At 36.2% G+C, this 24596-nt stretch overlaps 1 protein-coding gene across 7 annotated transcripts in view; it reads right to left on the reverse strand.

The window, feature by feature from the left end:
* LOC121418596 (baculoviral IAP repeat-containing protein 6-like) overlaps positions 1-24596 on the reverse strand; it is a 59416-nt gene that overhangs the window by 33792 nt on the left and 1028 nt on the right. For 5 of the 7 annotated variants that reach the window (XM_041612552.1, XM_041612549.1, XM_041612547.1 and 2 more), the window contains exons 3-24: positions 17731-17912; positions 16693-16821; positions 15693-15952; positions 15321-15366; positions 14873-14955; positions 14515-14635; positions 13596-13921; positions 12531-12607; positions 12112-12237; positions 9931-11538; positions 8398-8623; positions 7526-7677; positions 6668-7147; positions 6052-6214; positions 5226-5396; positions 4683-4802; positions 3833-4087; positions 3082-3491; positions 2261-2463; positions 1619-1828; positions 845-956; positions 39-253 (exon numbers count right to left, since the gene is read on the reverse strand). In XM_041612552.1, the coding sequence (XP_041468486.1) occupies positions 39-253; positions 845-956; positions 1619-1828; positions 2261-2463; positions 3082-3491; positions 3833-4087; positions 4683-4802; positions 5226-5396; positions 6052-6214; positions 6668-7147; positions 7526-7677; positions 8398-8623; positions 9931-11538; positions 12112-12237; positions 12531-12607; positions 13596-13921; positions 14515-14635; positions 14873-14955; positions 15321-15366; positions 15693-15952; positions 16693-16821; positions 17731-17912 (5675 nt within the window). The remainder of the gene's footprint in view (positions 1-38; positions 254-844; positions 957-1618; positions 1829-2260; positions 2464-3081; positions 3492-3832; positions 4088-4682; positions 4803-5225; positions 5397-6051; positions 6215-6667; positions 7148-7525; positions 7678-8397; positions 8624-9930; positions 11539-12111; positions 12238-12530; positions 12608-13595; positions 13922-14514; positions 14636-14872; positions 14956-15320; positions 15367-15692; positions 15953-16692; positions 16822-17730; positions 17913-24596) is intronic. The other 2 variants (XM_041612546.1, XM_041612551.1) reach the window with 2 other exon arrangements.

Genomic DNA, 24596 nt, shown 5'->3' on the forward strand with positions numbered 1-24596 from the left:
GAAAATTTGAGTTTTCCAGAGCAACAAAGTGTTCTTACCTTCAAGTATCTACACACAGGAGGAGGTAGAAGATCATTGAGAACCAAGTCCCTAGATTCAATGTCCATTGCAACAGCTAAGCGCTGACCATCCACCTCTTCTAACTGAGTCCATATGTCCACTGATAGGGAAGTAAGATCACTGCATGCTGGAATATATACATCGGTCAGGACAATTGGCCGACCAAAGTCCAGCACAGCATACCTCCTTGCTCCTGAGAATGAAATAAATATTTAAATCTTAAATGAAAATAGGAATTAGGGAACAGGTTTTATCCAAATATCAATAATAATATGAAACAAATATTTTTGCATGAAATTAGTCACTATGTTGGTGAACAAGAAATCACACACATATCGTTAAGAATATGAATGACTTATCATTTTTGTTGAAAATTATCAGGCACTTTCCATAATAAAACACAAGCTCCTGATAGAATAAGACTCAATTTCTGGTTGTTTGTTAATCAAAATAAAAGACCACTCCCATATAAGAAAATTAAGAAAATACTTCTAAATGGCCTTGCATAATACATTGGTAAAATACTACAGGTCATTTCCATACAGTACATGCATGTGCGTCTGATCCTCAACTTGAGTGACCTTCCGAGTGATTGTCTCAGTTGTCTAGTTCATATGAAAAGTATAATGCTCTCAAGTATTCAATACTTGAGCAATTCGTGAAGTGAAAATGGTTGATTATTAACTAGGAAGGGTGACATCCAGTCATAAAGTATTGTTTAATGCAGATTCATGAGAGTATAACTATCATGTCCAGGATATGAAATATGACTTAAGAATTTTACCTGAATGCATCCTCTCTATGACCAGCATATGTGATGATGGAGGATGAAGGAGATTGCGTACCAGTGATGCACTAGAAGGAACACCATCATCCAACTCAAACTTCAGATCATCCTAGGAATAAGAGATTACATCAATGGAATTTAAATTCCATTCAATCTAAGACATAAAAGTGACCGAATTCATTGGGGTTTTTTTCATTGCAGGGAAGTATAGGCTTTTATAAATTTCAGATCTTTATAATTAATCAAATTACTTATTAATTAATGCATATTCACTATAATATTGCATGAAAATACAATCATGGCTTAAGTTGTAAAGCCCATTTATCTTATTCATTGCGTAGCAATTAACTTAAATGTAAATGACAAATATTAAAAGCCCAGTAATTGCCACTTGTTCATTGAGTGACAACAATGTTTTTATAACATCAAATTATTCAACACTTAAATAATTATGGCGTATGGTAAATTATTTTAAAACAAATTCAACTAAGATTCATATCAGACAATGGTTTTGAAAACTAGACATTTCAATGTACACATGTGATAACCTTCATCACCTCTGACATCAATACCCCCCCCCCCCCAGAAAGCTAATCAGATCATCATTACTCCATAACACATACTTGGGCCAAGGTAAAAGTTATTCTATTGAGTGGTTCTTTAGTTATTAGAACAAAAACGAGAACAAAAATGCATCGGGCATCCATCTATGGTGGGCAGAGTCATACATATTAGTTACTTGATATAAACAACTCATCGCAATTTGCTAACCTTTGAAGACGATTTACTAGATGATTTTCCTCCCTGAGAACCTTCACCAGGTTGACCATGTAATCCACATTCATCATCAGGTATACTATACAACAGAGGAGGTTGTTCTGTAGGGGCTTGCCCTACAGGTTCAGATGGAGGGGATACAGGAGGGGTCATGAAGAGAGGTGAGTTCTTGGGACTCGGTTCTCCGACGCCCTTTGATGACTGCTGAAATGAAAACAGAACACATGCCATATACATTATGTATGACCTAAAAAGAAATGTATGTACACACATTCACAGAGATCACAGCAGGGCTAACATATCCAGGCTATGACGGGACGTCAAGAGTTCATACAAACTGAAACAAATCCTGGGGGTGTTTCACAAAGATTTAAGTACGACTTAAATCGCACTTAAATGCTGACAAGTATCTGAAATACAATGCGCAATTTAATTGATCAATACGCAGTAGTGCACGCCCTCTTTGCATGACCTGACCAATGCCGTTATGCCTTTTATGATGCACGCAACTAGGCATTTAAGTGCGACTCCAAGTCATACTTAAATCTTTGTGAAAACCCCCCCTGGTCATATAAAAAGCTATATGTGTTAATAACATCGATTAAGTAACTATGAAGAACTCCTAATGAAACTTACTCCTGGTATGTAGTTATACTTCTTGAGTTGAACCAATGCCTTGGTCTTCTCTTTGAGCTTCTGGAGTTGTTTCTCAGCCGTAGCCATTGCATTTGTGAGAGTAGCTAGGTATGCTGGTGTAGGTGGGTTACCTGGCTGTGCAGTATTACCTTTACCACCTTGACCTTGAGGGACAGGATGAACACTGGACGCTGGGTGGATACCTAAAATTGAAATCATCAAACAAACATAAGACTCAAAATACTGTCTAGTAGTATACCATTATTACATGTCCTGTATGATATAGAAATTATGGTTTCTTATAGATAAGTTTCTGTGTCAAGATGTGGCATTAAAAATAATCAAATAATGCTCAACATCCACACTGATATGTTAGCTCTGAAAGAAGGATTTTCACTACTTTGACAAAAGTTGCAAAAAAAAAACTAACTTTTGAAGAAGTTTTGTTTAAGCCAGGTGACATTTTTTTTACCTGCATAGATGGAAACTCTCGGTTACCTCATATTCCATTAACTTGTACACCAAGAATATTTTTAGACCATACCTGATCAAGCATTGAATTACCACATACAAATAGTACAAGAAGTAAAAATAGTGTATAACTCTAATAGAAATTGATGTATTTTCAAATGACTTTCTGTATGATTTTCAAGAAGATGATGATGTGAAATGTGATCCATTCTCTTAAATGAAGTTTTTTGAGGACCATTTTTTCTTGAAGATATTCAAGCATGTTATGGCTATAATTATTTTTTTCGATTGCAATCATGCAATCAGGTTCCATATCCCTCATCCCCCTCTCTTTACTCCAAAGTACTTACCACCTCCAATCCTCTCAATGTGCGCTCCATCACTCATACCACAACAGGCAAAATGCAAAGGCTCAACTTCCAGAAGACCTTTCATGAAATAACCACCACTTGTCAGTGATCCATCACCGGTCTCCACTCCAACGATCCCTCCAAGGGATCCCTTGCCTCTCAAGGACATTCCCTTGGTACCTGGTTCGGCACCGATATCAAAGGCACCTCCCCCACCCAGGACCACCGGTAGACCCTGATGACTGCCATAAGGTCCAACCTCAGTCCATATCTGGGGGAGAGGGACAGAGCTGGAGGTGGTGGTGCCGGTGGACGTGGTGGAGGGACCGGTGGAGTCCAGTTTGGATGGAGGACGGGGTGGCTCTACGTCAAACAGATTTGGTTCCAAGGGTGTCCCATAATAGCCAAACCTGCAAAAAAAAAAAAAAAAAGAATATCATTATTCAATATCTTCCATCTTCTTATTCACATTGCACAGCTTTAAACACTTAAGAATCTTGGATGATACATTGATGAAAAAAAAGCAAATAATATCAATACCTTAGAATACATCATAAATTCATTCTTGTCTTCGGTATAAGTTTTAAGATGAAACATGCTGAAAACTACAGAAAATTTACTGTTACTCTGTCCTTCAACCCATACATTAACAACCAGAATGTTATCAACTGAAATTCTCGTGAGTTTTAATCATAAATTCTTACCCTCAATAAATTCAAATCCTAGACCTGAAATATTAAGTAAGACTCACTTTGCTCTAAGCACCACATGCTGAGGTAGGGTAGCTTCATCCAGTTGCCTTGCTGCAGCTTTTAGCATCGCCATGCAACCTCCACTGACCGCTTCATAGTCAGCTTGCTTTACCAAACCAAGGATTACAAAGAACCAATGCAGAGAGCCAGAGGATGGAGCTAAAGCAATGGTTGGTAACCAATGCAGTAGGCTGTCAAGGAGAGCTTTCTGGAATGAAGCTGTTACATCAGGGTTTGGATTTCTCTTTGCACACCTGAAGGAAAGATATAAACAGGGAATTGCTGATATTTACACACACACTTGCATAAACAAGCACATGTTTTTTAGAAAAGTATTTCACTACACAACCAAGAATACAAATGAGGAATGTATATCATATCTTGTATTATTGCAAACTAAATACAATTTTACTGTACCCCTATACAAGAGCATAATAATTGGGACCATTTGCGATGGTCCACATATCAAGGCAATCTGCAGTGTGCTGAGTGTTATCAGTCTAATTGTGAAGATTGGGTGTGTCCTTGTTTTCTACCATGGGTAAGTGCAATCACATATGCATATTTTATTTCAATAAAACGTTCACTGTGTGGATCTATTGTGAATTTGACACAAGTACAATATCTCCAAGTCTTTCCCTTGGTTAACAAGAGACTGATGATGATGCAAAAAAAAATGTTTGAAAATAATGAACTCATATTATATAATTTGACCATTCTAATCGCTTAAAAACACATAATGAAAAAAATATATAAAGGACAAAATATTTAATTTGCAAGAATATGGTTACATTTAAATCATCCAGCAATCAAACCCTAGATTCTAAACATTCCACGATCAAAACTTACCCTAAGCAGAGGGCCAAGAAGCGACTACACTTGTGAGCAAGGCTTCTATCTGCTTCCAAGTAACATATCTTGATGATATCTGGTAAGATGTACTGAATGGCTTCAACTAAATCAGAAGGTCTGGAAATAAAAGATGTGGAAATTATAAGAACAACAAACAGTGATATACAGCAGAGTATGACAAAATTACTTATCCCTGTAAATCATTCAAGGGGAAAGATACACTGATATTGACATCAAAAGATTTCATGTAGACTTACAATGCCATTTGATACATACTTCATGAAAATAGAAATGTGAAATTATAATTATCCATCCTTTTTCTTTTTCCTGCATTAAAAAAAAATTCTGACATTAATAAGTGATCATCCCTTCGCGGATAAAAGGCCACGTTTTAGTGCGGAGATAACAATGATTCAAACAATAACAGAAAATTATGATTGTAAATTTCCAACAATCAAGCATCCCAGATCATCAGGAAAAAAAATCAGGTACATTTCTCTTTGTGTAAGACACTTTTGTCTATGGGTATCCCATTCTTACCTCTCAGGCTCTGTTATATGAACCCCTGCAACCCAACAAAGAACATCAAAGGCCAGAATCTGCTTCTGCTTATGCTCTGTCAAACTAGATGATAGGCTACTTGAGGCTATCACTGTGTTCAGCAGATCTTGATGGAAGTTGGAAGACTCCACCATTAGAGCTCTTTGGAATCTATGACATTATGCAGAAAGAAAATGATTGATTAGCTAATAACAATTGAAACACATGCCCACCATTGTTCCATGCAGATGACTTGAAAATCAATTAGGAAACCTAATTAAGTGTACTTTTGCATTTTTCCAGGAAATTATTCAAAACAGAATGCAAAAAATAGAAGTGATAGTATTTGATATTCAATTAACATGAAACACCCTTATAGAGCTAAAATATAATATTTTTCTCAAGATGCTTGAGATTCCTTTTAAAATTTTGGCCACATGAAATCTAACTAAATTAAGTATGCAAATATTTTACAATCTAAATGAAAATCAAGAAAAGGCTTGCCATGTCATAAATGAAAATCACTGATGCATATAAAAATGTCTTCTACTTACAGTTTATATAAATCAATATAATATCATTGAGTGCAATGCTAAAATTACATACTTGAGAATAACATACATAATTTCAGACAGGTCTGAGACAAGTTGATGACCTTTGTGACCCTAATTACTAACTTCTGTATAAATGTAATAGTATATTTTTTCACATTTTTATATGATACATCATTTTGACTTTGGTTAACTGAAAAAGGCATATCCATGTATAACTGATAATCTAGTTAAAAAGTTTACTAATCTTAAGTTTTTCACGAATATTTACAAACCTTTCTTTGGGTAGATTGACTTTCTTTGATTTACAGACAGTGATCGACAGTTCTTGAATCCAATCACATCCAGTGTACTTCTCCATGTCCTTACGTAGCTGAACAGTGGTCAGTCGGTCAGCAAGATCCACATTGGTGTGAAATTGAGGAACAAATGATGATGCTGAAAATGGACAATCAAACAGTAATACAAAAATTCATCAAGTGTTTCATAATATGTTATAACTTTTATTAAGCATCAAGTCACTCTTTTTCGATAAATTTTCATGTCTTTTAAATGTCAATGTTAATGCTTTACAATGATGCCATGAATTACATTGCACTGCAAACAACGAACAATTTCTTTTGTAATTTTTTCACTTCTAAGCAAAACTAGCAAACAACTATCTGAGCTTAATGAAAGAATTCCCTGAGAAACAGAATTCCGGTACTTGTAATGACCATAAAAGTGAAATTCAGAAAGAATCAAAGAAAATGACCACATCTTTGAATGTATAAATAAAATCATGTACATGATTTTTTTAACCTTATTTCAAATTGATTTTAACACTTTTTCTTGAAACTACGTTTCACAGCAACTAGTAAAGTTGTCTAATAAGTTCTGATAGGTCAATACCTTGATCTGAACTAGCAGCTTTGGACCTGCCATTGGTAGCACCCTCAGCACTTCCCTCATCACTGGTCCAGATATGCAGCAGGAATGATCTTCCTCTCCAGAGCATCAGATCTTTACTAGTCAGCATGACTGTCCCTGTATGACTAGGTGTATCTACAAACAGCTCCAGTCCACAAGGACCACAGAGGACATCCTCTCTGTGTCTCCGAAGGAAAGATGATTCAGTCAGAGCCGATCGCTGACCTGATGACTGAGTGGACTGTCCATCTTGGGAAGGTGGCGGTTGTCTATTGCTAGGCCCGGCTTCATCAATACCCGCATCATCTGTGCCAAGAGCACCAAGGAATGGAGGGGGAAGACCAGGAACATCCAAGTTTTGCTCTTTGGGTTCCTTGGATCTTGCACTGGATCCAGCATTCATGTTGAAGTTGATATGAGCATCAATGGGTGTTGATTTGATGTTCATCTTTTCTTTCTCTCCTATTCAGTAAAAAAGACAAAGCTTTGTCATGGGATAATCATTTTAATTTTTTCAAGTTAAACCATTAAATGACACTTTAGTTATAAAGAGAACAATACATTTTCAGGCATGTGACCATTGTCCTTTGGCATTGTGTTAGCCACTCCAAGATGCATGCGTCTGTTAGCAACTCTATGACGCATGCATCATCAAGTCTGAAGCTGATCCATCAAACGGTCATTTCATTATTCAGGACAGACAAACAACCTAAAAGCATAATGCTGGCAACCATCTATGGTAAGCGAAGGAATAGCAATAAAAATGGAAATCTATGATGACACTTCAAATACAAAAATACACATTGGAAGAGTTGAAGGAGTTACATTGAGACTGTTTACCTGCTCTATATTTTTCACTCTGTTGAAGTAGAGTGACCTGTATCCCAGGAGGCACCGTACAGAATGGTAGTAGACTGAACTTGATATCTATATGACCCACTGCACAGATTCTGGGTAGGACTATCTCAAATAGATGCTCTTGACTTGTAGATCTGTAATGAATAATATATAAAGAGACACTGTCAGTATATTATAATAGCATATCAAGTGCAGACAGTTAAGTCTTCCTGGTAGTTTATCCAATCAACAACTCTCAGTTAGATCATGAAGGAAATCAAATATTTAAAATGTGGGTGCATCTTTTAAGTAACATTTGGCAGCAATAATGATGGTGAACGTAGGCACCATTTCATGAGCTTGTCAGCACTGACAAGTTGTCATAAGCAAACAATTAAATGAATAAATCATGAAACACTTAATTTATTAATTCATTTAATTTATCAATACTATGCAAAGGACATTTTGTAGTCATTCATTGAGAAGGGACTCAGACATCCAAAAAAGAGTTTATCCGGCAGTTTCCAAAGTATCAGTGAAGACACCTGTGCTTCTCAGGCAATCAAAATCAAGGAAAGTTTGTCAGATCTAACTTTTTGACAGATGACAAATGTTGATGACGACATGCTTTCCTGGAACCCCTGAAAATGCCTATTCATCTGCCTTAAGAGCAAGCACAGCATTGCAAAGCCTATTTGTACAAATAGACATCTGGGCAATGCCATAAAACAATTAGCTTCTTTTTTTTTTTTAATCGAACCCCATTTTTCTCAAGGCAGAGGAAAACTTACTCAGGAAGGTCTTACAATAGGGGGTGGGATGTACGTATGTGACAGAATTGTCCAACTACCAACACTGAAACAAGGAACACTCACCCATCCGGTTGGAGCTTCCAAGTCCTTGTATGCTGGAGGGCATCTCCTTGCTGACGCTGATGTAGGTGCTGGGGATGACGTCTTTGTTGCTGTTCTTGCTGGATCTCTGTCCAGGAGGGAGGTACGGTCGCAGAGAAACGGGGCACCAGGATCTCAAATTTGGTCAGCTGATGCAACGTGTGAAGCGCCGAGATGGTCAGGTTTGAGTTGATGATGAATTCTTTACCTATTACAGGCAAAATGTAAACTATCTAATTTAAATCTGACATGTTTTAGATTATATTCAAATTAAAATAAATTTTGAAGATAATCCAATATGTAGTAGATAATTATCTTTATCTATAATTCCCTTTTGCAGTACTGTAAAAAATATTTTAGAAAGAGTAGACTATTATGTTTACAATTGTACAAACTCACTTGCTTACTGACTTTGGCTCAAACCTTTAGTCACAATGGCAAAAAAATTTTCAACTCTTTGAACAATTCACCACTTACCATTATAACTTATATCAGTATCACTTCCTTATATTTCATCATCATTTGATTTTTTGGGGGAGGGGAGGGGGGATCAACAAACACAACAAAATACATCCATGTGTTCATTGGTTTTTAACCCTATCTAGGCCGGGGTATTTTGGAAGTTCATAAGGCCGGGGGGGGCCTCCCAGGCCCCCCCTTAAGATCTCGGCAGTCGACCACGCGATCGCGCCGAAAATTGGCACGCGGGTTGCTTGGGACATAATCTACAAGATTGTATAGTAATTTATTTCATGCGAATCGCTATTAAGTGATTATGCTAATTTATGCATAATTAGTATGCGAAATCATACTTTTTCCTCTAACTCCCTAAATAAAGCTCCAAATGTACTAATTTTTGGTATACAAGCTCTTTGTGGTGTTCTTAGCAAGTGTACATGACAAAAATTGCGATATCAAATCATTTTCTTATGTATTATATTGTTTTTTGCAATTTCTTATGTATTTCTTTGTTTTTTGACCTTTTGTTTTTCATTGTTTTTTCAATGAAATTTGTTGGGGACTCTTCTGTGATCATAAAAAGCATAAAATAAATATATTTAGACCAGCAAAACTAAAAATAATCATACATTTATGAATTTTGGTTGAAAACACAATTTGCATTGACTTTGTACACGAAATCACGTTTTTGAGCAATTTTCGGTCTGACATGCACTTACATAATGATGCGTAATTTCGGAACCACGTACCCGGGTGACGCAAAATTGGTCTCAAAAGTTGCGCAAGACTTGAAAGTAAAAAGTCACCGAGCGGCGCGGTCAAAAAATTTCGCACGGCGAAATTATCGCGCGATTCGTTGAGGGGGGGCCTCCGAGGCCCCCCCCCGGCCTAGATAGGGTTAAACAAGCCGTTTGACTAGAAGACCAACTAGCCACCTAATATTCTCAGATAGCACATAATAAGTATGGATTGATTAATATATTTTGGAAATATAAATCAACACATTTTTAAAAGCAAAGAAAATTTAGAAGAAAACTAATATATTGGATTACTCACTTGACTTGTCAATGTTGGCAGTCAGTCTGCTATCTAGTATTGCCGTTTTCCCTGAATCCTTTTGATCAGCTCCACTGTTCACTTTAATAGAAGATTCTCCATCATCTAGCTGTAAAAAGCTAATCTTCCCTCCACCTGTGCATACACAGAGTCTTTCCATACCTGTACAATAGGTAAGTGCTATATAGCTATTTGTCTTGTCTTCTGCACCAGAGGAAGTCAGCGTAAAGTCAAAGTGCGATGGCAAGATAGACAGGAGTACTGAGAAAGAAGCAGCATCAAAAACAATCAGATGACCATCTTGAGTTAGTGCCGTCCACTTGCCTATCGAGGGTGATGATGGTGAATCAGTTTCATCTTTATCCATATTGTCTGTAGAGCTGTTCATGTACTGATCTACTTCGTCTTCATCACTGCTGGCATCTGTCACCCCTGACGGAAGAGGTGTCAAGTACGACAATGAATCCTCGGGAGAGGCTATCCGGTGTATATGGCATGGTTCCTTCTCAATTGATATCATCTGGCCAGCTCGCTTTAACTTGTAGATGACTAGAAAACCTCCAGATGATGCTTTGGGAGGTCCATCTTTCACAAAATGTTGGTGGTTAGTCCTAGAATCAGCATCATCTGTTCCTGAAGAGCAAGGCCCGGTATCGACCTCGTCTACACTTATACCACAATCTTCATTGCTCATCATCATGAATGAAGAGCTTTCTTTGTTCAAGTCATTTTGCACTGATTCCGTCGTAGACTCTGTACTTATACTTACAGGATCTACCTTCTCTTGTTTGTCCACACCACCATCTATTGCTTCTCTCTCAAACATCTTCCCAGAATGAGGACTCAAGACGACCATCAGATACTGTTCATCCAGGGAGGTCCTGACAGACGTTACCACATAATCATTTGTTTGCACTGCTTCTGGGAGCTCTACACACTGAACAGCCTTCACACTCATAGACACCTGTTTCGACACCACAGACCCTGAACCAGATGCAACAGGTGGAGGATTGTTGTTCACCATGGGGGAGAACTGGAAATTGAGTGGATCTTCAAGGTCACTGTATCCTAGTTCATCATCATCCAAGTCAAGCTTCTGCGTCTCTTGCGAAAGTGAAAAGTACATGCTCTGCGTTTTGTGAAAGCCCGAGGACGATGACGCTTTCTCACCAGGCTTCTTGACGACCGGTAACGACTTTCCCTTGTACATCATGCAGTATACAACCAAGTAGTTCACATACGCCACTTTATTCCCTATTTTCTCATCAACATCCCCATCAACTGAATCTCCAAGATATGCATCAGCAAACTTCAGTTTCTTTGGTGGAGCACCACCTGTGCCAGCATCATCTCCATTTTCATCACCTCCTGGTCCATCTAAATCAATGAAATTATCTGTTTCTATCACACTGTTGCTTCTAACTTCCTCTTTACTGTTACTTGTTTGTTCCTGATCTTCTTTTCGTATACTAACTCCAGCTACAAGACAAGGGAAAGACATATCTGGTGTTCCTATCGTTGCTATACTTGGTAGTTTACTGGCATTGAGCATACCCAGAGCAGACACTGCAACAGAGTCGGAGGGTTCCTCATCTCCCACTGCAGGTACTGGTATCAAAAAGAAAAAGGAATTGTCATTTTGGTAATTTGCACTTACAAACACAATAATCGTGTCCTAGCATCAAATTGACAAGTGCTGCCTTTCCTATCCCAACTAATGTGCATGCATAATAAACTTGCATATGTCACTGCATCTAGCTTACACATGAAATAGAACTAGAATGGACAAGATTTGGGAAAATAGTGCAGAGCACCTTAATTTAACTGATACATGCATGGCATTAGCCTTACCAAGATAAAGGCAACTTCACTAATTTGTATCCATTAAATACATCTAGATTATTAATGAAACTGTTACCCTAAAATCTCTTATACTTGCGATGCATAATTTACTTGGGCCAGGTTCATTTATTTTCTCCAAATTACAATTTCATACCACAATATCTATTTATTGAATGCTAAACATGTTTCATGACCCAACGATATTTGCTCTCCTATAAACATATTTCCCAGATTGATACTCCTAATATAATAAGCATTTTGGCAACAGCATAAAATATTACACTGAGCAATCACTACATAAAGGCAAATGCAGAATAAAATAAAATAAGAGCTTTTTACCAGCATTGTGCATTGGAATTCCTTCATTAGCAGTTAGCGGGCCATTACACTCCGGCTTTTCATTGTCTGAGCTCTTCCAGGCTCCACTCACTTCTATCACCTCCAATGAACCAAACGCTCCTTTTTCTGCAATCATCATTTAAAAAATCACTTTAATACAACATTACAGCCAGGCTGCCAGAGAGCCAGAGTATGAAGGTAATATGATATGCGCTACACAAAAACTAAACATTATTATTTAAATAAATCTAATCCTGCAGTTTTACAAAAATATGGACATTGATCTATATTATTTAAAAGCAATGAGATTTTTTTTCATTTACAATCAAATAATTTTATTGAAATGTTCTGATGTGCTCAAAAGCTTAATCAAAGACACCAACACCAATAATACCAATGAATGTAAACAATGACTTTACCTCTTTCCGATTCTTCAACTGAAGGGTCTGGTTTCAATTCATCTGTCTTAGACGAGGTCTCAGGGACTCCCTTGGGGCTAAGCGGAAAAAATATACATGTCAATATCAAACATTAATAGACATGTGTTTTTACTTTTAATCATTAGAATGTGTCTCAGCATTTGCACAAATATTAGGTTGCATGAAAATGTTTGCATGTGACCACACTAGCACATAGGCATTCTTCAATCATATGTGACCACACTCAAATCGAGGGGCATTACAGATTATCTGTGATCTACATTTTATTGTATGAATATTGTAAAAGCTAACTAGGTAAGACATTAAAAAACAACTGCGATAAATATTAACAATTGAATTCATTTCAGATTTCACTTATGTACATGACTAAATCTTTACACTGCCTAACAAGTTTACTATCTATTTCAAAAGTGGACAATTTGCGCATAAAAAATATTTTTTTGTCTTAAGTGACAACAGAAGCTGATTTTCTTTGTCTTCCTTTCTGTCAGTGACAATGACTGTAAGGCCCGAATTCATAAAAGTTGTTTTTAAAACCTTCGGTTGAACCATGGTTTATACAGATTTCCTGTATAAATTACGCTTATTTACTGAGTACATTAAAAAACGTCCAATGCTGATGCGCGCTTTTGTCGCAGTGCGCAAATTTGACGCCTGTTGCCATGGTTAAGTACGCTAGTTTATTCATGAGTCCACTGTTTTGAATTAATTAGGCCACTCTTCAAACAGTGGACTCATGAATAAAACAGCGCATCTAACCAAGGTAACAGGCATCAATTTGGTGCACTGTGACAAAAGCGCGCATCAGCATTGGAATTTTTTATACACGTGCCCGATACGTGGTAAATTAAGCATAACTTATAGTATGAAATCTGCATAGACCATGGATTCAACCGTGGGTTTTCAAAACCCACGAATTCGAGCCGAAGAGGCCGACATGTGGATGCAGTGATTATTTGGAGAAAGACTCAATCTCCACTGTAGACACATACCATTTTCTGCTTCCACTTTGCAATGCAGAGGCACCAGATATGAAAGGCTTACCTATTGACTGGTGCTAGTTCATCCTTCATAGGAACATGGCCGGTGCTTCCACTGCTGGTACTACTCGAGGTACTAATGGTAGAGCTACTGCTACTACTGGTACCAGACACCGGCACCTCAGGTGTCATCCATGCCTGCTTAACAGCCTTCACCGGTTCTGTGTCCATGATCACGGGTGCCTGTCCTTTGAAGATGGGATCCTTGGGGTTGACAATGAATCTGGTGGCTAGTTTCAGTTGTTCGTGGACTTCCCAGATGCAGACACGACCAGACTCGGTAGAGGTTGCCATTAAAGAAGACGTGTTGCCCTCACTAACACATGATATCTATTCAAATCAATCACAGGTATCAAAACAATGAAACTTATAACATTCATGACTCTGATTGATGTAGGTAAACTTAACTCACTGTGAACTAAAAGATTTTTACACCAGGGTCCCGTAACACAAAGGTTAGCAATTAATCGTACTCTAGATTTTCACGATGGATTGTACATTGTAGTCAATGCAATCAGTTGAATAAAAAATGTTCTACAATCATTGCTAAGCTTTGTGTTACGGGCCCCAGATCTTGGATAAATGTCACCCGAGATGGAGCTATCTCATATGAATGTATAAAATGTTATTAAATCTCTCTATCCTTCTCTTTCTCAAACTTAATATCAATATCTTGAAATTGACTTATTTTGTCTTCTATTTTCTATAAATAAACAGAAGATGAACAGAACTGCACATTGCACTAAAATCTAATAAATGATCAATAGGCCTATATTCAATACTTGCTAAGCAATATTGTACTGAAACGTTGGTCTACTGAATCACAGTAATTAAAGATAATTATATTTATATAGAAAGGCTTTTCTTCATGAGATGAATACCCCTCTGCCACTTTATACCGAGATCAAAGACGGACATATTACCTTTTCAGTCTTGCTGTGTGAATGAGCTGGGCCGGTTGAGAGGGTGACGGAGAAAGGAACATTGTGGGTTGGTTCTCCTCTCACAAAGGGACATGTGGGAGAGTGTCTCTCATGTTCTGACCTGAATGGAATGAGAGAAGTGGAAAATTTGATATGATTATGACAGGTCACATCAACAGTATGGTTCCATTTATCCTTCAAAAATCATCATAGGCTCAGACTCTCCCAAAGAAGAGAGCATTTGAATGTTTAAGAGGATTGTGAATCTTCAGTGATATTTTGAAAACATGAAAACAAATTCAGTTGACAATCCTGGTAACCAATGTTAACAAAATTGCAGAGAAGAAATCCTACTCACCAAGGTTCATCAGTTGGTTCCCAACAAACAAGGCACACACTACAGGTAAAACACATAGCTCTATCATCACCTATTGACGAGGGCTGTAAACAACAAAGGTACAAGATAATCAAGATTAAAATCTGACAAATCACATCATGTTTTTCAAACTGATACTTATTTGCCATTACATATCATGAGAGGCAGTAAGACTAAAATAAAAAAAAATAATGATAAATGAATAAGTTCATATCAATAATATGAGAATGCCATAAACAGTAAAAAAAAAGTTCCCCTTTTGCAATAAGATCTCTAACAATATAAGAATATGAACACAAGTAAAAAGATTTCCTTAACATTGCAAAAATATATAGAGTGGTATAAAGTAATTAAAATTAAAAAATAAATTATGAATTGACATATTCATATATGTACTACAAAAGACAAGAACATAACACAGAACATGTACCTGATGGTAAAAGCCAGCTTGAGCCATAGGTTCAGGGAGAGCCCACCTGTAATAACAACAAAAATATATATGTATACAGTATATCCTTTGATACACATACATCTACATCACTTCTCTTTTCAAAACAAAATAAAAACATTAAATCATCTAAATGACATTTCCATATCGAAATCCACATTTTCAGACGTCTGAATCCCATTTGTCACCACTCTTACTTCATTCCATGATCTGCTCAAGCTAGATAGCATTAGAAGCGTTACATATGAAATAGAAAACCTTTTTTAGGAAGCTCCCATATTCCCATATACAGTGGATCCAAATTACATATTTCATGGAATTGCCCTGCAGGTTATGAGTGGAAAGTTTTCTTACTTGTAGTCCATGTGGGGCCACTGAGCGAATGTCTGTCTCCGGGTAGCCTCACTGTACATCTGGGACTTCTCGATGGTGTTATCTCCCCCTACAACCAAGGGTTCCTGTCCGTCAGGATAGAGTCTCTGAAGACGATCCAAGATAGCGGTACAGATTGGAAGAGCAGAAACCCGTTGGTGGGTACGACTTAGCTCAACCACAAGGGCGTTGATTACCTTCTTGAGGGTAGCATGGGGTAGGCGGAGATGAACAGTAGCCCACTACAAAACAAGTTTATATACGAGATTAATATAGTTATACTTGCTTTAGCGATCACCTGTATAGACGGATCATCTCTCTCTAAAGCCCACAAATACTGATTCCCTTACATAGAATTTCCCATGAAAAACGATTACAGGAACCTACCCATAAAGACCACCTCTAAATAAAGAATGTTTTTCCCATATACAGTAGGTGGTCTATACACATATATATATATATACAGATTTGACTGTATTTTAAAAGAAGAAACATGCATTTATACCTGCATCATATAGTAATAAATGGTCAAATCAGAAAAACAGAGCTATAAATTTCAAAATAGAATTCACACTGAATGATCACATTAAAACTGCTTGTAAAGGTCACGATCTGCTTAAGTGCAACCTCTTACGATAACAAAGATTTGTTTCAGAAAAGCTGAAGTTTGAAAGATAAATAATATTTTGCACGATTCAGTCTCCAGAGGTTTTGACCTATATGATTAATAATATCAGAAGTTAATTCAAGCAGGTAACTACATGTTGATGAAATACAAACAAAAACAAGGACATTGATATCGTTGAAAGCTAAGGACACAATCCGAAGTCCTAATTCTTTAACACATAAACATATTGATCTACTTTCATATGGTTTCATTTCATAATACCAGGATTCATTTAACACTGCAAACTCCTCAGCATGCCAATATTATCCAAACAAGCAATGAATGAAAGAGAATCCGTAAATTGATGTCTGTTACCTTAGTTGTTTTATGGTAAGCATGGTCATTTGGAAGTTTGTAACGTTCCAATTCTTCTTCGATACTCTCCATGACAGTCTCTGAATTGGCAATCTTGTTCTTCCTGAGGCATGCCAGAAGCTGACTTGCCTGTAATTCAAAACAGATAAAAGTATGTACATGTGTGTATGAATAAGTGCAGTCATTCACAAGGCTTCTGTAGAAAAAACTGTTGATATTACAGCACCTCTTGGCAGCTTATTTGACAGGTTGACAGAGATTACTAGAAAATGAGAATCATATAAATCTGCAAAGCAGCTAAAAATAAGTAGTCATTGTTACAGATGCTCTGATGCAAACAATTTGTTGAGCTCCAACAAGCAATTAATACATAGTGCATGATTATTGTTATCAAATATACCATTAATTGTGCATTCAGAGAATAGGATTTCTCTTGTGGATAATGTCAATGAGGTTGTTATGTCACTTTACATATTCAATATATGAATACTTATATTAGGGCTGCATGGTAAGACAATAATAATGAAATATTGTGAAGAGGAAACTGCAATAGAAGATATTGGGTCCAGGATATCTCACCAATCAGGATATTGTAAACAATGAGGATTCAAAGTGTTTCAGACAAGAAATTTGCCTTAATATGCTATAAAACACAGACATCACTCCAATCCTCAACAGGATCCCAGGGAAATCATTTCTCATTCTCCATTCTTTTAGTCTTAACTGAATAAAAGTAGTATGCATTATGAACATGACTTGACAATTTTGACAACCATGGAGATGATATATCGGTATATCATGGTTTTTCCAAGCTTGTGAATCAAATACCCAAATATGCAATATCGTGCAGCCCTAATCCAAATCAAGAGAATGCCCTGTGTGCATAAACTAACATGAGTAATAATAACAAGTAGGATTAACAGAAACCTCTGCACGTAAGCAAAGAGAAATTGCTGGATGTGTAGTACTATCTTATTGATAAGGGGCTTTTTCGGGCATGGTGAAGGCTGATAGCTGGTATAAAATTCATTTCCTCACCTCAGAATAAGGTATTTCAACCATGACATCGTTGTTGGTGTCAGTGACTGAGGTTTGTAGAGCAGAGTCTAGCAGGAGAACTCCACCTAGATCTTTCCTCAATCCCACAGAGTAGCCATCAGTTAGGAACACTTGATCTGATCCACTCAGATAACGGCATTCTACATGTCTGCTAGCAGGAGCTTCTCAATATTAACAAACAAATCAAGAAAGAAAATAGAAGGTAATATTATGAAATGGGTACAGAAGATATTTATTGAACTTTATGATAGACATACTTCAGATTAAAATGTGCTGTAAATGTTAAACATTCACACATAGAATTGTTAGATGTACATGTTAATGGCAACAAAACATAATCAGGACTTTTAAATATCCCAAGGCTATGACAAAGGCCTTTGTTACCCTACTAATTGGTCTTAATGCCCCTCTCGCTGGCTTTAGTTATTCTTGTGCCCTTTTGGAAGACATGAAATTTGCTTCGGTCTTAATATCTCCAAGGGCATAGGTTTAAAATGAGGATCGCAAATTTTTGCAATAGAGTTTTTTCCAACGGAGCAATCATTGCTAGAGCAAATGTCATGGAACTGCCCTTTTGATTAGGGCTGAATCAAAGCAGGGGTCCTTTGGTGACCACCTGATGCTATGAGTTTTGATGTAATTTCTTCCAGACCGCTAATATATACATGTGTAGCAATACATAAGAAATCCAGTGTCACCAATAGCTATGAGAATATCAACCACTTCAGGATCTAATTCTAGTTATACTATATATCGTAACTTGCAAATTTCAGACCTTTAATCATCCAAGTAGAGCTATAAAAAATGTTATTGAGCAGGCCCGAAACATTAAATTCCAGGTGTATGGGTACAGTCATTTTGTTCTGTTTGCGACATTTAGTTACTCTGCTACAAATTTGCAAACAACAAACAATATGGCCCCTAATGACAGAGCTTATTTCAAGATGAAGCAGCATTTATAAGTTTAATAATTTATTCCAACTCATGTAGGGTCTGGAGCCACGAGGTTGATTATTTTCAACTTTGGTATTAACAATCTCAGAATGCAACCTTTCCTTTGTTCTCAAAGGCCAAGTCCACCCCTCCCCCCCCAAAAAAAAAGGTTGATTTGAATAAATCAAATCAAATTTATAAATGAAGAATACCCGTACCGGGTGTAAAATAATTAAGTTATGACATTTTGGTATTTTGTTTTTAAAATTTCTCAAAACAGCTACATGTAGATTATGCACATCCAAGGCAAGTATGTAAATGAGGGAAACCAAAGATGTCATCCAGTTCTTTTTCTCTTTTGTTGTATGGTATCAGGCAGCAATCAGTCTAATTCAGTCATATTTGTGTGTTGACAATGACATCTACATGAAGAAATTCCCTTCAAAATGATATTTCTAATCTATCTCTTTCAGTTTGTATTTGTTATCTAGTTTATACAATTTAAATATTAGTAAAAAATAACAATAAAACACCAATGCTTCAGCCCAGTTCATACAAGCACATGCACTGTCCCATATGTCCAATATTGCTCTATTTTGGGGACATTCCATGCATAGACAAAGGCTGGGGTACCTGTTCTTACTAAAGAGTTGAATAGATTTCTTGATTAATTATCTAGCAGTATAATACAAGATGCAAACACTTCTGGGGCCTGTTTAACAAAGAGTTGCAGTTGATCTGATCAATACCAACTATGGAAAGCCAGCAAAGTCAACATATAAAATGCATGTTTATTTTAAAAAATTCTAGATATGAATGTGTATCCATAAATTCATTGATTTCTTGACAATTTGATGTGTTTTACTTTGTTTACAAAGGACATTTTGCAAATTTCCTATAGAAAACATTATGACACTGATGGATTTTCATAGAGTTATGACTGATTGGGTCAATCATAACTCTTTGTAAGACAGGGCCCTTGGCTTGCAAGCAAAATGTAGTACACATTACTTATGTACAGTGTACACAGGAATTATTTGTACAAGGTACATTAAAAACACTATAAAATGAGTGGATGAACTATGCTGGAAGTAATAAATTCATAACCTGGCTTTCATAAAATCTAATGAAGTATATATCATATGAAAGAGAACAGTATAGCAGGGCTCCACACTAACCCTTTTATTCTACAGGTATGATTTGATTATGTCGGACCAGTAGATACACAGTTTTTTTAATTTTTTACTGGTCCGAACCTAAAATTTACTGGTCAAAAAAAAAAAAGTTTATTTTGCCTTCTTTTATTACTTATTGTTATCCTTCTAAAAACAATACATATACACAACATAATTCATGAGAGCCATTTGTCAATTTTAGATAGCTATTATCATAATTTACAAAAGAGAATAAGTATCATTTCTATCACATAAACTGCATCTTTTTCCCCTCTAAGTCGAGTGCGGTTTATTTAAAGAAACATTAAAAAGCCTTCAGTAAGCCGACTACATATATTCATTGTTGATGGTCCAGGAACAACCAAGATAAAAAGAATATTTAATACAACTATTTGTTGGTAAAAAAAAAACAGATTATCTTTTGCAAAATTTTAATTAAAAATAAAAGGTAATGAATAATGTCCTTTATTCTTTGTTTTTTCTCCTCCCTTTTCTCTCAAAATTTTCAAAACTTTTTCCCTTTTTATACTATAACTTTGAGATTTCATACTTCCATTTCATGGTATTTTCCCCTTATTCTACAAAGAAATAATTCATATTCTTTTGAAAAATAAAGTTAAAGAATGAAGTAACAATTTATAAAAATACAAAAATCAGTAATAATTCTTCTGATCTTTCAGAAATTATTCAGTGGAATTGGCAAACTCAAAATGTTAGTAACTTTGAACTGCCAATTTTTTCTTACCTTTCCAATTTTAAGGATGCACTTTGGCCTCTTTTTTTGTGGGGGGATAATGCCATATTTTTTACTTGTCATGTCGGACCTGTAAATCTAGCTATTTTTGAAAAGTTACTGGCCTGACAGCAAAATTTACCGGTCAGGAACGTTGGACCGGCATCAGTGTCGCGCTGAGTAGGCCTATAGCCTTTGTTTTCCACAGGGCATAAATTAATTGACGGCCGATAACTGGCTGTGATGCCCTTACAAACAAGTGGAATGCCTCTGGAGGTCTCACCTGCATCAAGCGATTCAATACAGCAGCAGTGCTGACTTTGAAAACTACTATAACTCGCACAAGATGTTCAGTGATACTTTGGTACTCTTATGTCCACATTTTATGAACTAGACCAATACCCTTACAGAGATACAAGTATGATAGTAATTCAACAAATACCCCCAACATGGCCAAAGTTCATTGACCTTACATGACCTTTGACCTTGATCATTTGCCTAAAACTCGCACAGGAAGTTCAGCGATACCTGATTACTCTTATGTCCAATTTTCATAGGTCAGATCCATAAACTTTTAAAGTTATGATGGTAATTCAACAAATACCCCCAATTTGGCCAAAGTTCATCGACCCTAAATGACCTTTGATCTTAATCATGTGACCTGGGGAGTGTTTCATCAATATTTTCATCCAACAAGTTGTTAGATCTGACATCTTTCCATGATTTTGATTGGCTGAGAGGCACTGTTCCTATGGTAACTGTCGTATAATATAGGACTTGTCGGATAAAACGTCCGACAAGTCCTTTCATGAAACCCCCCCCCAGAAACTTGCACAGGACATTCAAAGATACTTGATTACTAATACATGTATGTCCTAGTTTCATGAATCAGATCCATAAACTTTCAAAGTTACGATGGTAATTCAACAGATTCGGCCAAAGTTCATTGACCCTAAATGACCTTTGACCTTGGTCATGTGACGTGAAACTCATGCACGATGTTTAGTGATACTTGATTAACCTTATATCCAAGTTTCATGAACTAGGTCCACATACTTTTTTAGTTATGATGGCATTTCAAAAACTTAACCTTAGGTTAAGATTTTGATGTTGATTCCCCCAACATGGTCTAAGTTCATTGACCCTAAATGACCTTTGACCTTGGTCATGTGACATGAAACTTAGGCAGGATGTTCAGTAATACTTGATTGGCCAAGTTTCATGAACTAGGTCCATATACTTTCTTAGTTATGCAGTCATTTCAAAAACTTAACCTTCGGTTAAGATTTGGTGTTGACGCCGCCGCCATCGGAAAAGCGGCACCTATAGTCTCACTCTGCTATGAAGGTGAGACAAAACTGATCAATTCACGGCCAAAAATGCTGTTTCCTTTTTTCTAACTGGCCGACGTGCCTTTTTTTTCAAAACTGGTCATGCCCTTTCTCGTTGTAAGATTAAAGTTTACAAAGTTCTCCAATATTTCACAAGCAAAAATACAGAAGAGAGAGAGAAAAAAAACAAAGTTAACAACTTCCCTCAATTCAAACTGCAAGCCATTTTCCGTGATTTTCTTGGATCTACACAGACACACACGCAAAGTCAGCATGCAGTGTACATGTACTAGCTGCTGCACGTGGCCTGGCCTGCCTGCCTGTGTGGTGTGTGGCAGGCTTGCATGATCGGAGGAGATTTGCAAACTGAATCAAAGTGAACAATCTCACATGATTAACAGTTTTCCAACAAAATAATCACAAAGTCAGCAGGAAATTTTTTATAATTACATGTAATGGATTCTCAGATTAATGATTTGGTGATGTAATCGGAGGAGGAAGTAATTGAGTTTTCACTACTAGATCGGTCTAGTTTGTTCAGCTTTTGTTTTGAGTCTTCTTCGCACTGATAACAAGAAGACACGGCAATGGGAGGAGAGATGTCTAGCCTGTGTAGGTGTGATGCCGCGATGTTTCACCTAATTTTTAAGTTTGACAATATTGTGCTTTGAAATTCTATTCGTTTTTAATACATTTTAGTTTTCTAACAATTTTTATATATATCATTAAAAAAAAAATATCATTAAGATTTCTGTAAGATGATTACATTTGTTTTGGTTGCTATTTTTTTTCCTCTTTAATCCTTCCTTCATTTCTTTCTTTATTGGTTTCTTTCTTTCATTTTTCTTTCTTTTCTATCCTTTTTTCTTCAACCTTTCTTCTATCCTTTCTGCTTGCTTTTATTTTGTTCTATCTTATTGTAAATCTTTCCTAGCTTTCTTTCCTGATCCTGTCTCTCTCTCTGTTCATTTCTTGTTCTTTCTTTCCTTTTATTACTTTCCTTCTTTTATTTCCTTTCTTCTTTCTTTTCTTAATTTTTGCTCCCTTCCTCTCCTTTTTTCTTTTCATTCTTTCTGTTACTCCCTCTTTCATCTTTCCTACTGTCATTCTTTTCTTGCTTTCACTCTCTCTTCACTTCATTCTTTCCTTCCTTCCTTTCATTTCTTTTCTTTTCCTTTCCTTTATTCTTTCTTATCTTCCTTCCTGATTTTTTCTCTTTCTTTTTTCCATTCCTTCTCTCTTTATTTCTTATTATTTCCTAGCTTTCCTTCCCTTTTTCTCTGTTCATTTATTTTCTTCATTCTCTCCTTCTGTACTTGTCCCTCATTTTTTTTCTTTCTTTCCATCTTTCTCTTTAATACTTTTTTTTTAATTCCATTTTTTTTAAGCGGTCACAAAAGTACTTGAAAATAAATGAGAGATAAAATCATTCAAATGGCTTATCAACACACTAATTTTGGTCATGGCCGGCAAGATAAAATCACTTTGAAAAAAAAAAATACCAAGGTACATCAGTTCATGTTAAAAAGAGAGGAAAGGCAATAGTACATGTCCATAGAAGAACAATTCTTTCCTTTAAATGGTAAAATCTTGTTTTGAAATATTTTTGGGGGGCAGGTGAAATATATATTCGGGCAAGTATTGTCCAACTATTTAGAAATAAAAGAAGGTTATGTAGCACCCTGTACAAGTTTAAATACAATCAACATCTAAAAACAAGGATACCGAAAAAAATGGCCTTTGATGCCCTTCTTTGAAAAAGATTTTGGCCTTGGTGCCCTAAAAAATATGAGGTATTTCAAGGCCAAACTGGCCTTGCCCTAAAAATGATGAAATTAAGGTCTGTTTCCATCTAGTTGCAAATTATGATCAGTCATGAATTAATGATTATCATTCATTATTTAAGTGTGATAATGCATATTCTCATACCTTTTTGTGATCATGAAGTGTAACTGTGTAACTTGCAATGCTTCAATGATCATGACTGATTTATTTTTTTTCTGAGAATTGAGAATTAAAAAAAAATGCATGCATGCAAAATGCTTTACAAAGGCATGGAATCGTAATAGTAATCCGTTAGTAAACAGGCAATAAATATGTTCTCTATTCTTCATTTTTTCCCCCTCAGTTTCTCTCAACATTTTTATTTTCTTTTCCCCTTTTTAGACTATAAGTTTGATCTACAATACTGTCATTTCATGGTCTTTTTTTTTTCTTTGTTCTACAAAGAAATAATATATATTCTTTGAAAAATAAATTTAAGGAATGAAGAAACCATTTTTTTAAATACAAAAATTAGTATGATGGTGGTCCCCAAGTCTGCGCACCTAATGATTTGAGTTAAAATTTAACATGAATTTCTTTTTATTTCACAAAATCTTTCAGGTAAAGATGTTCCTCATATCATTATATTAAAGTGTACCAAATATCTCAAAAATATTTGAAAGAAATATAGGATTTTCTTGGAAAAAACATCGGCAGTCATTTTCAGATTGAAAAAAAATGGTACCCCATGTCTTCACACCCATTTACTTTGCACACAATTCGGGTATTTTGATGAGAAAGGCTGCATTTTAAGGTCGTCACATGAAAAGCCCGAAATTCATTATTTTTCCACTATTTTGAGTCAGATTTTTTAATATTTATCTATGTGTTGCATGTGTAAAGTTTATG

Source organism: Lytechinus variegatus, chromosome 7 (assembly GCF_018143015.1).
Source record: "Lytechinus variegatus isolate NC3 chromosome 7, Lvar_3.0, whole genome shotgun sequence".
NCBI classification, from domain to species: domain Eukaryota; kingdom Metazoa; phylum Echinodermata; class Echinoidea; order Temnopleuroida; family Toxopneustidae; genus Lytechinus; species Lytechinus variegatus.